This window comes from Erythranthe guttata, chromosome 10 (genome assembly GCF_056151865.1).
Source record: "Erythranthe guttata isolate IM_541 chromosome 10, IM_541, whole genome shotgun sequence".
Taxonomy (NCBI): Eukaryota; Viridiplantae; Streptophyta; class Magnoliopsida; order Lamiales; family Phrymaceae; genus Erythranthe; species Erythranthe guttata.
The window spans coordinates 12,762,394-12,777,500 of NC_142542.1; the positions used below are offsets into that span (position 1 = coordinate 12,762,394).

The 15,107-nt window shown below is 33.2% G+C and overlaps 2 protein-coding genes across 5 annotated transcripts; one reads left to right on the forward strand and one right to left on the reverse strand.

Annotated features, from left to right (window-relative positions):
- The first annotated feature begins 2,829 nt into the window (after positions 1-2,829).
- Positions 2,830-10,477, forward strand: LOC105955014 (B3 domain-containing protein REM20). 3 transcript variants are annotated; one of them, XM_012978715.2, is made up of 9 exons: positions 2,830-3,094; positions 4,937-5,042; positions 5,142-5,244; positions 6,493-6,593; positions 7,347-7,743; positions 7,852-7,985; positions 9,208-9,676; positions 9,785-9,924; positions 10,072-10,477. In XM_012978715.2, exons 4-9 carry the CDS (start codon positions 6,525-6,527, stop codon positions 10,333-10,335), a joined length of 1,473 nt encoding a protein of 490 aa, XP_012834169.2. In that variant the 5' UTR covers positions 2,830-3,094; positions 4,937-5,042; positions 5,142-5,244; positions 6,493-6,524; the 3' UTR covers positions 10,336-10,477. The 3 variants fall into 3 exon arrangements, with proteins under 3 accessions (XP_012834169.2, XP_088680052.1, XP_088680053.1); XM_088823926.1 differs by having other exon boundaries at positions 2,833-3,094; positions 4,937-5,028; positions 5,142-5,670; XM_088823927.1 differs by having other exon boundaries at positions 2,840-3,094; positions 4,937-5,028.
- A 376-nt stretch (positions 10,478-10,853) lies between these two features.
- LOC105955013 (aluminum-activated malate transporter 12) lies at positions 10,854-14,881 on the reverse strand. Of its 2 annotated transcripts, none has more exons than XM_088824268.1 (6): positions 14,530-14,881; positions 14,287-14,427; positions 13,878-13,937; positions 12,173-12,294; positions 11,865-12,008; positions 10,854-11,692 (listed from the first exon to the last, which is right to left on the reverse strand). In XM_088824268.1, exons 1-6 carry the CDS (start codon positions 14,837-14,839, stop codon positions 11,069-11,071), a joined length of 1,401 nt encoding a protein of 466 aa, XP_088680394.1. In that variant the 5' UTR covers positions 14,840-14,881; the 3' UTR covers positions 10,854-11,068. The 2 variants fall into 2 exon arrangements, with proteins under 2 accessions (XP_088680394.1, XP_012834168.2); XM_012978714.2 differs by having other exon boundaries at positions 13,878-14,150.
- Positions 14,882-15,107: the final 226 nt, after the last annotated feature.

A 15,107-nucleotide genomic window follows, 5' to 3' on the forward strand; every position in this document is an offset into this window, starting at 1 on the left:
GCCGCCGGATTTTGGCGTTGATTTTTTTTAGTTTTTTTTTTTGTTTTTTTACGTCCGCCGCTAAACGTTGACCGTAATTGTGCTGTCACTGACGGTAAATTAACGTAATTATACTGTCAATGATAGTTAATTAACGTAATTGTACTGCCGTTTACAATACATTTATGTAATTGTTCTGCCGTTGACAGTAAATTAACGTAATATTATTATTTTTTTATTTTTTGTTATTTTTTTTATTTTGTTTGATTTGTTGACAAGTCAGCGTAATTATATTACTGTCGTTGACAGTAAAATAAATGTAAACACAATAATATTACTGTTAACAACATCAATATTTTTTATTTTTTAGGTTTTTTGTTTTGTTTGAGTTATTCACGGAGTAACGTAATAATATCACTGTCTATTATTGTAGTATTACTGTAAACACAATAATATTATTGTGGTTGACGGTAATATTACTGTTGTTATAGTAATATTGCTGTCAACCACATCAATATTATTATTTTGTTTGGGATTTTTTTGTTTGTTTGAGTTATTCACGGAGTAACGTAATAATATTACTGTCTATTATTGTAATATTACTGTTGTTATAGTAATATTACTATCACTCACAGTAATATTAATTCTTTTGGTTTTTTATTATGTTTACATTTGTTGAACGGTCAATATAGTAACATTACTCTATTACACAATAATAATGAGTTTTGTTGTGTTAATATTACTGTGCTAGAGATTAATATAGCAATATTACAGTGTTAAACTAGCATAGTTAATTTTACTGTATTTAATATAGTTAATATTACTGTCAATCACAACAATATTGTCGTTTAAACGAAAAAAAGATGTTACAAAAAGAAAGAAGAGAAAAAAAAATCGAAAAAGTCAACGCCGGAGACCGGTGGCGAAAAAAATAAAAAAAGAAAAAAAATCAAAGCCGGAAACTGGCGAAAAAATGCGGAAGAAAAAAAGAAAAAAGGTCAACACCGGAGATCGGCGGTCAACGGTGGTAATGGACAAAATTGTCCATAAAAATGTGTTTTGGGTCAAAATTGAATAATTTGTGAAATTTGGGGTCAAATTGAGGTTAAATTAAATTAAAGGATGAAATTGGAGCATATGAAAGTATGAGTGGCTATTTTAGTCATTTACAAAAAACTGGACCATGTGTCGATTTTTTTGTAAAGGAGTTTATTTTTTGGATCTCTTTATGAATAAGTATCCATTGATGGACTTATTTATAAAGTACCAATTACAAAATGAACGAGGTATGCACAAGGATATAATTAGCCGGGTGGTTAGTTATATGGCGGCCGATATATGCAAGCCCATTTTTTTATTAGTTCAAGACCTCCAACATAAAAATACTAATTTACCCTTTTTGAAATTCAAAATCAAATAAAAAACATAAATCATAAAAAAAAAATCGGCGTTACAACGCCGATTTTGACTTGAAAAGTCGGCGTTGTGTCACCGATTTGGTTAACAAAAATCGGCATTGTGACGCCGATTTTCGTGTACAAAATCGGTCCGGATAAACCGATTTGGGAATTCAACGAAAACACACAAAAAAATCAATTTCAATCTCAATTTGTTTTCCAAAATCGGCTAAAGCATTGTAACCCAACAAGAAGTAAGCATAGATTAATGTTCCTCCACGCATATTTATCAAGAATCGATGCTCGATTAATATTTTTGAATTGACAAACAAAAGTTTAGTAAAAATGACTTGTTGGTGGTGGTGGGGTGGTCGTCGCCGGCGCGGTAGAGGTGGTGCGATGGGTGGGTCGCTGGTCGTCGCCGGCGCGGTGGAATTCTCGCTGGTCGGTGTCTCGGCGGTCTGGTGGCGGCAGTTGTGAGTTTTTTCTATTTTTTTTGTTTATTATTTTTTTATTTTTTGGTCTTGAAAAAATAAAAATATAGTTTGTTTGTATTTGGGTATTATTCATTGATAAGGGTATATTCGTCCTATTTTTTTATGTAATAAAATTAAATTAATTTACGAGCTTGAACTAAAAAATTCCTTTATGTTGGTTTTTGAACTAATAAAAAAAATGGGCTTGCATATATGAGCCGTCTAGTTATATTCCTAATTTCTCCCATCCGCATTTCCACGTGTCCTAGGAATTTTCTTCGAAAACGTCCCTCCCTCTCTTTCGGCCAACACCGTCGCCCGCCCCCAACCCCCGTCCCACCCAAGTCTCGCCCTCATTGTCTGCCGACCTCCGCCGCTATTTTACCTCCGAATTATGGAAGAAAACACACCCAATCCCGGCGACGTCAGTTTGAAAGAAGCCGTGAGTTCGATTTGTTTGGTTCTTTATGTATTGGAATTATTTATAGTTTCGCACTTTCCATTCCGATACTACGTTACATCCATCTGAAACTTCCCATTCGCTGGGCCAATTTTGCAATTTAGGGCTTCTTATTAAGCTCTCTGTTGCGTCGTTTTGAAGGATGTTATTTTCTAAATCAATTTCTTTTTTGTATGGATTTTTAGGTCAAACTTGTTTAATTATTATGAATTTGTTTTTCAATTTTTTGTTCACGATCACGGCTGTCCGGAACGGACAAATTATAATAAAATTGCGAAAAAATATAATTAACGTCAAATAAGTTGTAATATTACTATTACACTAGAATATATACAAACTATTATCAAAACTCTAATCTTAATCTTAGAACAATTGTTTAAACATTGAGAAGTAGAAATAGGGGGTGAAATTGTAAGTTATGAAGTTATCTCTTTAATTTAAGAGAAATAAAAAACAATAAGGACTAGATTGCAAATTTTGAAAACTTAAAAAACTTTTGACCCATATTTTGGTGTCTATCAGACCACGAACCAGGCCTCCCACACCCAGTCTTCCTTTTTCCCTTTTTTTTTTTTATCAGATTTTTCTCCGGTTCCGTTCCGGCCGTTCCAACCCCGTTCCAGCCGTTCTGTGGTTCCGTCTCGGCCGTCCCGCCGTTATCCCGGTGTTCCGGCGCGTTAAAGTGCAAAAATTGGTTTGGTTAGGGATTCCGGAATCGGACCGTTCCGGCGAACCCTGGGATCAACAGAGACGCGCATTGGGCCATTGGCTGGATATTCCAGGTACTTGACGATTTTTCATTGGAATAAAATAAACATTCAGTTTACTGGATTTCGTTTAAAATCCGATGTTTCTGGGAATCCATTCATTCATATATGAGTGTTTATGGATACATACAATACAAGATCAATATTCAGTTTTCACTTCATTTATTTACATTTAGTCTAGTATCGACATATGCTTGTGTATCGAATATACCATGAATGTGTTTTTTTAGTAAACGATCACTGTGGTTAAGCAGAGCTATAATTTTGTTGCTGACAAATATCGAATATACAATAGGTCTGGCCTATGTCCACTTTTTCAGAGCTAAGCGAGACATTTCTCTCTCCCGTTGCCAAAATCGTAATTGTGCATTGGCTGTGTGAAATGAAACTTGAAAAGAAAGCCCAGCTCCAGATTACGTCGTTCCCCTTTTTTATGTAATAATTATTTGAGTGCCCGATCCGATCATCTGAGTAGTACTTTACTACTCAATATCTGATAAGATTCTATATATGAATGAACTTGGGGCAGACATAGTGATAGCATTACCATATTGCAATCTACGGATTAGTTATGTATTATTGTAATTTTGAAATTCCATAAACAATTATCCATTATTAAATAGGGGCTTCTAAGCAATGTATTTTAGTGTTTTCTTCTTAATACATATACTAGTGTTTCTCCACAAATGTTCATAAAAGGGAGCTTCTCTCAAGGTATGAATCATAGATATTTTCATCACAATAATTCTTGATCCGGAATAATTTAGGATCCAAGTAACGGAGGTGATTTTTTTTACTGTGGTCATATGCACGAGCTAGCACTGTAATGATGCATGATATAAAGACTTTATCCCAACTTAATTATCGGCGATAAAGATGAAGGAACACCTTTACTCATTGATATGACTAAAATTAAAAAAACGCAAATTTGTACTGTGTATATCGCCAATATTAAAGTTGTAGGCCGTATAAAGATACCCTTTGCGCCTTCAACGAAATCGTAGTTAATGAAGGTTCTTTTTAGTCAAAGTTACTGTATGCGGTCTGCACCGTCGAATCTTGTATTGCATCCAATTAAGGTGCAAGCTGTACATGTAGATTTTACATTTCAGCAAGCATGTATTTTTGTTAATAAAGTCTATTTGAAGCTGACATGTTTGCTGCCATTGAAAAGCATTGAATTGTTCAATTATGTATTATATCGTCAAATGAATGATTTTAGTAATAAATTTAGTTATCTGTTTTTTCAACAAATATGAGTTCATTTTTTTCAGAAGACTATTTCTATTTCTACATCTGTTTTTCCTCGGTTTCTGCCATTTCTTTTCATTTAGAGGTTTCTTCAAATTTCTTAATAAAAATGGAATTGATTCATCATTCTACTCTAATCGATTCAAGAATGCGAGGAGGAACTAAGGCTACTTCAGTAACGCAGTTGAAACTAAAGATTCCACTGAAAATTTTCACAACACCTAATTAATTTTTGTGAGTATTTGTGTCGAGTAAATCTTAGTTGTCATGTGTTCATTCGTGAGTTATAGGGCAGGATTTATGTCAACGAAAACAAAGACTTAAACAATTGTGGGATAAAAACCACGGATTTAAAAGTACAAATTGGTTTATTATATTTGTATTTGTACATGAGCTGTGTTGACGGACTTACTAATCCTGATCCCTGAAACGAGCGATAATTTCACATCAGGAAAATTAGATTAATATCCATAAGAATATATTTACTTACGTTATACCTTTATATATATATATATATATATATATATATATATATATATATATATATATATAAACACGGAAATTAAAAGAATTTATCACCAATTGCATTCCTGATTTGTCATGCAGTGTGGTATCAATGCCTGGTGTCTCAACTGCTTATGGAGAAGATCAAGGATGAGTTGAGCACTATATCTGAAACAAGAAAGCATTTTATCGGTGTAAGCTTCTATGGGTAAAACCTTCATATCTATTTATTTATTTATTGTTCTGTCGTGTCTTTTATCATCCCAAACAGGAAAGCATTTTTCTTATATATTGTAGATTTTTGCAGGATCTCAAATTAAAACAATTAAGCCTAAACGGTACATTCTTTGATTAATACACACACCCAGTTGACGAGGACAATGAGATCACGTTCCTCCATACGGTGCACGGTATCACTCAATAATAAATTCTATCTTAAATATATATCTTGTGTTTGGATTACATAATACAAATAATTGTAATTAGTTGTAATGGCTTTTTTCTTTTTTTCTAAATCTCGGGGCAATTTGGATATTGCACATTCTTTGTTAGGTTTTGTAGCTAACGGGCTAGTTTGAGGGGGGATGTAATTTCACAAACAAGAAGGGGTTTTTTTTAATTTAGGCATAATTCAAGGGACTTATTTGTAATTTAATACACAAATTTGTATAAATAGGCTTGAAATTACAGTGGTAGTAGTAACCCTAGAAAACAAATGGTCATATCCTCTCTCGCCGCCACCACCATAAGCCCTCATTTCAGAAGTTGACGCACAAAATTTTCCTTATAGCTTTGCCTCTTTCAATTGGCACCGTTTCAATCCGCCTCATTTTTTGGTAATTTAATATTTTTCTCATTCTAGATTTTCTGTGATTTGGTATTTGAATTATGTTTGTCGAGTTTCATTTTCGATTTTGTCAAATTATTATTAGTGCATGATACAAGTACAATTATTTTTTTAGTTTAGTGTTGATCCGCCGTTTACTTGTTGTGGTGTTGTTGATCCACCATTTTCAGAAATAAAAAGTGTGAAAAAAGAAGTCTATTTTGTTTGGAAATTAAAAAAAAATGTAGAAATTGCATATAGAACATATGTATGTCTAAAATAATAACACTTGATCCTGTTCCTAACTAATTTGGCACCTCCAAAATTCAGATCTGATGGAATAGAATACTAATTTGGCCCGTTCTCCTCTCATCTATTAGTTTTTGCCGTATCGACATTTGATTTTATCTGTATTAATTGATTGATTTATTATTTTGATTGTTTGTGTTTTTGTTTCTCTGGTTTTGCCAATTTGTTGAGCTGTGATTGATGTGAATTCATTGCTAGATGTTAATAGGGCATTTTTTATGGTATAGTTTCTATATTTTTTTTTTGATTCCTGATGTTAAATCTGGGGTTTTTCTGTAGTATGTTCTTTTTAAAAATTCTGAAATGTAATCTTATAATTTACTCCTAAATTGCTGTAAGATATCTTTTTAAATAATTTGTATTATTTGTTCTGATGATAATACTAAAAAAAAGAAGTTTAGTAATATTGCTTTTGAAATACAAAGATACTTCCGAAAATGCCAAGTTGAAGTTTCAAGTTATGGATAATTTCTTTTTATATGTTATATTATTTTTGAAAACTCGAGTCTTCACTTATTTGCAGATTCCATCGGAGAGATATAAAGCTCTCAGGTCATGGAAGACAACAGCAATGGACTTTCATTCTTCAAGTTTTTCTTACCGCGAAGTAGCTCAAAACATTTGGTAATTTCATCACTCTTTTATTTGCGTTCACGTGGCTGTGCCTTACCTTTTTTTTCTTTTTTCCTTTTTCTATTATTAATTTTATCAAGTGTGTGCTTGTTTTAATCAACTTTAGTATTGTTTTGGGTTGAAAATCATCCTAATCACCTTGTAACCTAGAGGAAGAAATTTGGAAGGAAACAAAAGCTTTAATTTAAATTGAGTTGGTTCAGTTAATCGTTTTAGTTTTTAGTGTATGTAAATGCAGCTAATCGATGATTTAATATTCCTCTATCTGAGAGTAATTGTATAAAAAGCAAGGTTGTAAAAAAAGGCAATTTTTTTGAATTTACATTTATTCTAGAACATTCCTTGCATACATCATTAGTTCTTTAACAATAACAGTTAACATAAACAAAATAAAGCATAAACTCATTTTTTTTTATTAAAATCCCAACTTTTATTTTGAATTATAAAAAAATAAACCCCATTTTTGACCGATTTTTGCCACCGAGTTTGACCCGCCTTAAAGGTTTGACCGCCTCAGACCGCCTCGGACCGCCTCAAACCGCCACACAGGCAAAAAACCGATTTTTCAAACCTTTACACTAAAATCGTAAAGGTTTGGTACCGCCTCCGCCTCGGAAACCGATTAATCGGCCGCCTCGGCCGATTTTTAGAACACTGATAAAAAGAAAGAACTAGTATGTTATGTTATATCCTAATATTTGGTGTCCATGGCTAAGAAAAAACTGATTTATGTTCTTGTCACAGGAAATTCCTTCGGCCTTCACCTTATCAATGCAAGGAGATTGGCCAGAAAACATAGTCCTTCATGACAGGTATAATAATTCATGGCAAGTGAAGGTGGGGCAACATCGGGATAAGTTTTACTTGAGAGATGGTTGGGAAAAATTTGTTGAAGATAATTCTATCGAAGGAGGGGATGTAATATTTTTTGAATATTTTGGTAATGGAGTATTTGAAACCAAAATCCATGACTCAACCGCTTGTGAAAAGAAACGACTTGGAGCTCGTAAGTCTTCTTTTAAACAGCAAAAGAAGGTTCCGAATGACACTTACGCGCTTGAGTGGGAGAATACGCGTGATGAGGTGGCGGAGGAAATTCCTACTAACGACTATGCTCCACACAGGAAAGACGACAACAGTTGTAAGTTTTTTTTTTTTTTTTTTTTTTTTCAATTTTCTTGCGAAGTTAATGTAGTCGAATTAATTTTTATTTAATTAGTTGCGTTACCTTTGATTGGTTTCATTGCAGCTGATGAGAGGGAAAAAGCCACTCGAACTAGGAGAGTTTCTGATTTATATAGGGGAGAGGTTTTCCAATCTGGATTTGTGCAGCCAAAACCTCATTTTGCAAGAAAAATCAGCTCAAAGCGTAAGCGTCAACTGGTAAGGTTTATTATGTCAGTCTATCTTATCGACAAGATTCAATGTTTGTGTATATATATTTCTTTTTAGGCTTAATTCCACTTTGCACTCTTGAAATATACCATTTTGGCACTTTGCACCCTCGAGACAATGTAATAGCACTTTGCACCCTCGAAACACAATATATCATGCATAATGCACTCCACATGAGTTTTTAAAGCTAATAAAGGTAATTTAATATTTTTAGTGGTATTTAAAAATTATATTTTTTATCACAAAAAAATATTTTACGAAAAAAACTCTTCAGCTATTTCTTTATCAAGTTGTCTGAAAATCACATTTTCTTCCAAATATGTCTACCTAATATTTCCACCAATTACAATAAAAGATCTATCAATTGAATAATTTAGTAATTAAAGTTTATTTGATTTTATTTTGTAAGAAAATATATATTTTTTCAATTATCCGGTGTGATTGTTATTTTTTTGCACTTTGTGAGCTCGAAATTAGGTTGGAGGTTGAAGAAAATAACAATTTAATTTGTTATTTTTCACCCCGGAATAAAAATCAATAAACAATGAATTATCCTTTGCGTTGTGAATGATTTATTGTGTTTTGAGGGTGTAAAGTGCTATTATTATCTTTCAAGGGTGCAAAGTGCCAAAAGACTCCATTTCAAGGGTGCAAAGTGGGATTAAGCCTTTCTTTTTTAATTGATATATATATTTTTGACACCCTCTAGCTGGGACTGCAAACCAAACTTGATAGGGTGCACTGCCCTTAGTACACATTAAGTCTGACCACCCGTTCGGCTAGTATTTTCCCGGCATATACATAAAAAAATTACGTTTTCATCTTTTATCTAAAATTTGAAATCAATTGAAGTTTAGACCCGTTTGTTACCATATGGTGCATATTTTATTAGTATTCATTTTACTTGTGATGTATTGATCTATAATATTAAAAAAAACACTTGAGCTGTGAATCAAACTTAATTGCAATTGCGACATGATTTTTATAAATGTCTACAGTTAAGAAATTAAGATCAGAAAACAATAGATCAAGTATGTGAGGCAAGTTTCATTTACAATTCGTCATTTGATGTTCGTTCACATGGAAAACATTTTATATGACCTAATCGTATGTCAGTGTGTGTGTGTGTGTGTGTGTGTCATTTCCTTGAATAATGTACAAGATAATGTTTGTACTTATTGATCAAAACATATTTATGTTCTTGTGACAGAGACTTCCTTCGGCCTTTACCTTATCGGTGCAAGGAGCTTTGCCCGAAAGAGTATTCTTTCAAGATAGATATGAAAACACATGGCAAGTGAAGGTGGAGAAAGTTCGAAGTAGGTTGTACTTTGGAGATGGTTGGACAGATTTTGTTGAAGATAATGGTATTCGAGTTGGGCATATCGTCTTTTTTGAATACTCTGGTAATGGCTTATTCAAAACCAAAATCCATGATTCAACCGCTTGTAAGAAGAAAAGATTTGGAGCTTGCAAGGCTGAAAAACACCGAAAGAAAGCTGTGAATGAAGAAAGAGAGGCGCCAAAATATATTGAAGAAAACCGTGAAATTAAAATGGAGAATGAAGGTAATGATGATGATGATAATTATGAGTTTAACTATGATAATATGGCTGATGACGTGGAGGAGGAGATTCCTACTAATGACCGTGCTCCGGAGATGGAACAAGAGACCACTAGTAAGTTTTTTTTTTTTTTTTTCTTCTCAATTTGCTTGCAAAATTAACATATATGAATTAAAATTTATTTAATTAGTTGTGTTACCTTCATTTTGTTTTTTACTGCAGCTGGTGAGAAGAAAAAACGCACTCGAACTAGGAGAGTTACTGATATATATGGTAGAGAAATTTTCAAAGCTGGATTGATGGCTGTGCCAGTCAACCCTTATTTTGTAACAAAAATCAACACAAAGCGCAAGGGTGAACTGGTAAGTATTGTTATGTCAGTTCATCTTTTCGACAAGATTCAATATTTGGAATTTAAAGAGAAGAAGAAAAAAAAAAGAATTAAAAAAAAAAAAAGTAAATCAATTTTGATATATGTTTTTGACATTAGTGTATGTTTGTAATGATAGTATATCCCGAAGGAAGTGGTGCGTGACAACATACTGGACCTTCCGGAAGAGATAGTGATGATTGATCCGCACGGGAGGACGTGGACCGCAAAGGGCAAGATATGGAAAGATGGAAGGAGATATTACACAAGAGGGTGGAGAAGACTTTGCCAAAGAAACTTCGTTGAAGACGAAGATTTATGTATTTGCGAGTTCATAGAAACAGGTCAATCGCTTATTATGGATGTTAGTTTCGTTCGCGAGGAGGCTTACAACTACTACTAGTCTGAGGTTGATGTTGGCGGTTTCTGCAGGTAAGATCACAGTATTATGTATGTTAGACTTTTGCCTTGGTTTTTTTGATGGTTTATGTACATCACTAGATATTTTCGTCGTAAAATTATTCGATTCGGATTCATTGGATTTATTATTGTGATTTTCTTTTTTTTTTTTTTTTTTTTTAAGTAACAACTGAAGATGGGAATATTATTGTGGATTTGAAATCATTTAACATTTTCTTTTGGACATGTGGAGAAAATGATCATTTGGCCATGCCAATAAATTTCATATTTGAAAATTAAATACCACACAATATATATATATATATATATATATATATATATATATATATATATATATATATATATATATATATATATATAACTAATGTGTGTTTTCCTTATAAAGAATAGGGCAAATTACGGACATCCCCTTGAGTTATGGTCAAATTTCGAAAACCGCTCTCATGTTTGGGTAATTACAGTCACCCATCAACTATGTATTATCTTACGAAAGTACTCCTCTAGAGGTAAATTTAGGGATGTCAAATCGGTAAAACCGAACTGAAATTTCGGTACGCCAACATTTCATACCGTTACCGAACTGAATATACGATTTGGTTCGGTAAATAACTGAATTACATAAATCTTATGTAAAAATATTTAAAAGGAGGGGGTGTCTGCAATTACCGAAACAAGAGTTTTTTTTCTTCGTAATTTGCCCGAAATAATATTTATGATCAATCTACTCCATGGGAAGGCAAATGGTTGTGCAATGGTGTAGTAGGTTTTGTACAAGTTTTAGTGACTTGATCAGCATCACATGTATTGAACTCTCTGAAATTAGCGACCCTCCCCAATTCTTCAACCTCATCGATAACGAGATCAAGCCTCGCCACAGCCTCCACAAGCAATGAAGCAAAGGCAGCAAACGGAAGCGCTTCGGAGAACTCAAGGCTTGTGATCATAGCAATCTTGCTTAAAGTCGGCCGAAGAGAATCGTTATTATTGGCTTGTTCCTTAGCGGCCCTTTTCGACTTCCATTGTAGGAGTGCGGATGAATCGGTTTTGACACTTGCCAACGAGATTCCTCCTCCTCTGGTGGTGGTGGAGGACTTGTTGGTGACGGCAGCAAAGGTTAGCATGTTCTTGGTGGCGGTGTTGGGGCCGAGGAAGAGTCTTGGCTGGGATTTGAGGGCGGCGTCGAGGTCTTGTAGGGCTTCGTGGAGGTGGTCGGAGATGATCTCCGGCGAGCACTGGCGGCGGTTTTGTATGCTCTCGGATAGTTCTATTAGTGCTTTCGATACTTCTCCGGCGACTCGGATGCATGGATCTTTGAAAAGAGCTCGAACCGACCGCGGAGTCTGAAATATTCATTTCTTTAAAAATGAATTTATTTCTAAATTCTTAATTTGTGTTCTATCTACCTTAACCGACACTTGAAAAACGGAGGGAGTAATATATAAGCATATATGATTATCAATATTTTTAATAAACGGTTATCTTCGTAAACATTATTTAATCGAAGAGTGTGACCTGAATTTGAGTTTGAAGGCATCCATGTAGAGCGACGACTGTGTATCCGAAACGTCGGAGAACTTCACCCAACTTGACATAGTGCTGCCATGGCAACCTGTAACAGTACCTTGAATGGCATGGCTCCCAACTTGCATGCATTGCCTGTCAAAATTCACACACACACACACACACACACACACACACACACACACACACACACACACACACACACACACATATATATATATATATATATTTATATCAGGTTTAAATTTATAAATAAAACAAACCAGAAATATTTAATGTTCATTCTAATTATTTCTTACCAAGGTCTCGTCACTGGATTTAGAGTCAAGAACAGCCTTATACCCCTTATATATAGGATCCTCTAACGTTTTATCTTTGGCTGCTTTTTGGTCTTCGTTGCTAAAGTACTCATTTACGCACGCTGCAATTAATTTGAAAAATCTAATAATTAGTTCCTTCGAGAAATATGTTACATTTGGTAAAATACACTGGTTAGCAGATTTACGCACAATTACATGCATATATGCATTGAATAGACCGTCCTATGTGTTGATCAACAAGTATTGCATATATTAAGAAAAATCAAGATATATAGAAACTTGATGAAATTTAGAGCGTGTTTGGCCAAACTTATTTTAAACATCTGATAAGCTCTTATGTCTGATAAGATGTTTTTAGAGCTGATAAACTGTTACATCTTATTTTTATGATTAATTTTTAGAGTGTTCGAATAATGAGCTTATTTCCTATTTTTACTCATTATAAAATCTTAAATAAAACTGAAATGTTAAATGTCGTTTCAATTTTACCAATGTCGTTTTGACTTCGAATCTGATTTTGACATATTTCTATTTTGATTTTGGCAAAATTCGAAACATTAAAACCTGTAGTCCTTTGGGTTAGCTTTCTAATCCAACTTAAATCCGCTAGATTGGATGTCGTGTGACAAAGTTATGTATGAATAAGTCACATTTTCAATTTTAGATACCTCAATACATCAAAGTTGTGGGCAGTATCCATTAATTCATGTATATTATTTTCGTCCAACATCCAATTTTGGTGATTCAAGTTGGATTAGAAAACTAACTCAGAATACTACAAATTCTATTTTTCGGGTTTTGCAAAATTTGGAATTAAAAATGATCAAAATCACACTTGAAGTCGTAACGGTATTAACGACATTTATCACATCCCTAAATAAAAAGGTGGGGTAGAGATACTTATTTAAAAATATCTTATTTGGTCTCCAACAGCTTATTTAAAAAAAAATTAAGATCTTTTTTTAAAAATTTACTAAACACTTTGGAAGAGCTTATAAACTCTAAAACATCTTATAAGCTCCTTTTAACATCTTATAAGTTTAACCAAACACCCTCTTAGAGCATATTTCGCTAAGCTTCTTAGTTCTTAAAAATATATTATAAGACGTTTAAGAGCTTTTAAGCTGGTTAAATGTGTTTGGTAAAAAAAAAAAAATCAAAAGATCTTAATTAAAAAAAAAAAAATTGTTAGGGAGCTTTTAAACTGTTTTTAAAAGTTCCATATCCAACCATTTTAAAAATTTAATCTTTCAAATAACATATAAGAGTTTATAAGTTTGGTCAAACGGATCCTTAATGATTTTAGTATGATTATAGCTAATTAAGCAAAAGTTATGTTACTAAGAGGGTGTTTGGCTAAGCTTATCAACTTCTAGAAACGGCTTATAAGATGTTAAGAGCTTGTAAGCTCTTAAACAATAATTGGGAACTCTTTTCGAAAAGATGTTAATGTTCTTAAAAACAAGCTGCTGGGGAGCTTTTAAGTTTTTTCTTAAAAAAATATCTCTACCCCACCATTTTATTTAAAATCTTATAAGAAGTAAAAGTAGCTTATAAGTTGATTATCCAAACACTCTAAAACTAAATTTAAAAAATAATACGTAACAATTTAGCAACTTTTAAAACAACTTTTCGATGTTTAAAATAAGTTTAGCCAAAAACCCTATAAAAATGTATATGTTACCTTCAATTGAAAATGCCAATCCCTCAAGCTTAGAGATTGTGGAATGGTGAAGGTCTTGGCCTGACCAATTGGGGAAGACAATAAGGCTCATAAGGAGACATATTCCACATCCTATGGCTATCATATAAAACCGTTCTTGCGCTATCTTAAGCACGTTGTGTATTCGATAACTCGACACGATTATCAAATTGAAGGTCAACAGAAATATCACTACTCCGTACTCGTAGTTCTTCTTTATGTACGGGAAAAACCTCATGTATGTTGTTGCACTTCCTATATCGTAATATAGAAAAATTCAATTCATTAGTACCTTATTACACTAACATACAATCATCAAAATAAAATTTTAAAAATGAAAAAAAAATAATCCTAATTGCGAATGGAATTAGGGTTTGTAATTTGTATGTACCGATAACAAAAACTGCAGTCCCGATGAAGATGGCGCGGAATACGTGAGAAGATTCTTCGGCGATGTATTGAATCAAGAAAGCAAGTGATCCAGCTAGCAAAGTGCCAATCCCTCTGTTTAGGCCTTTGCATAATGTTGCCCCTAATAGTATTATTATTGAAGATCAAATATTTTCTTATTGAAAAATAAAAATGAAAAAACGAAAGCTGAAACTAAACGAATTATTTGAGTAAAGTTGCTCACCTGCAGTGAACTCGAGCACAACGACAACAGTCATGACAGCCCAAATGGCGTTCTGACCGATACCTTGGAATAACGGCTCCAAAAGATACAACAACGAAACTAATGTCAAAGAAAACCCTACTTTGAGTGAGTGGAAAACCCGAGACGAATCTTCTTGCCCTACCCGACAAATTGTCATCCATGTAGATATTGCTAATTTTTTCAATTTTTGGACGAAAAAAATCGAACGCTTCTTTATGATGTCGGTTTTGTCTGTCCAGTCCCAGCAGGGGCTTTCCCCAGCTATCCTCATTGCAATTCCAGAGTACATAATTATTGTAAATTGTTAAAACAAAAAAGATAGTTTATATATATATATATATATATATATATATATATATATATATATATATATATATATATATATATATATATATATATATATATATATATATATATATATATATATATATATATATATATATATATATATATAGGAAAATGTGGTGATGTTTATGTGTTCACATGGTTTGCTTTAATTTAATTAAACTTTTTGGGTGATATTCACAGGCTCTCCGTTTAGGCAATTAATTAGGGAT

Bases quoted from the DNA above. Each gene is read 5' to 3' on its own strand.
- LOC105955014 (XM_012978715.2), top strand. From the start codon at position 6,525: ATGGAAGACAACAGCAATGGACTTTCATTCTTCAAGTTTTTCTTACCG. The intron at 7,744-7,851 runs GTAAGTTTTTTT...GTTTCATTGCAG, and splicing joins CAGGAAAGACGACAACAGTT to CTGATGAGAGGGAAAAAGCC. The intron at 9,677-9,784 runs GTAAGTTTTTTT...TTTTTACTGCAG, and splicing joins GATGGAACAAGAGACCACTA to CTGGTGAGAAGAAAAAACGC.
- LOC105955013 (XM_012978714.2), bottom strand. From the start codon at position 14,839: ATGTACTCTGGAATTGCAATGAGGATAGCTGGGGAAAGCCCCTGCTGG. The intron at 14,151-14,286 runs GTACATACAAAT...ATTACGATATAG, and splicing joins GACTGCAGTTTTTGTTATCG to GAAGTGCAACAACATACATG. The intron at 11,693-11,864 runs GTCACACTCTTC...TGAATATTTCAG, and splicing joins GCCTTCAAACTCAAATTCAG to ACTCCGCGGTCGGTTCGAGC.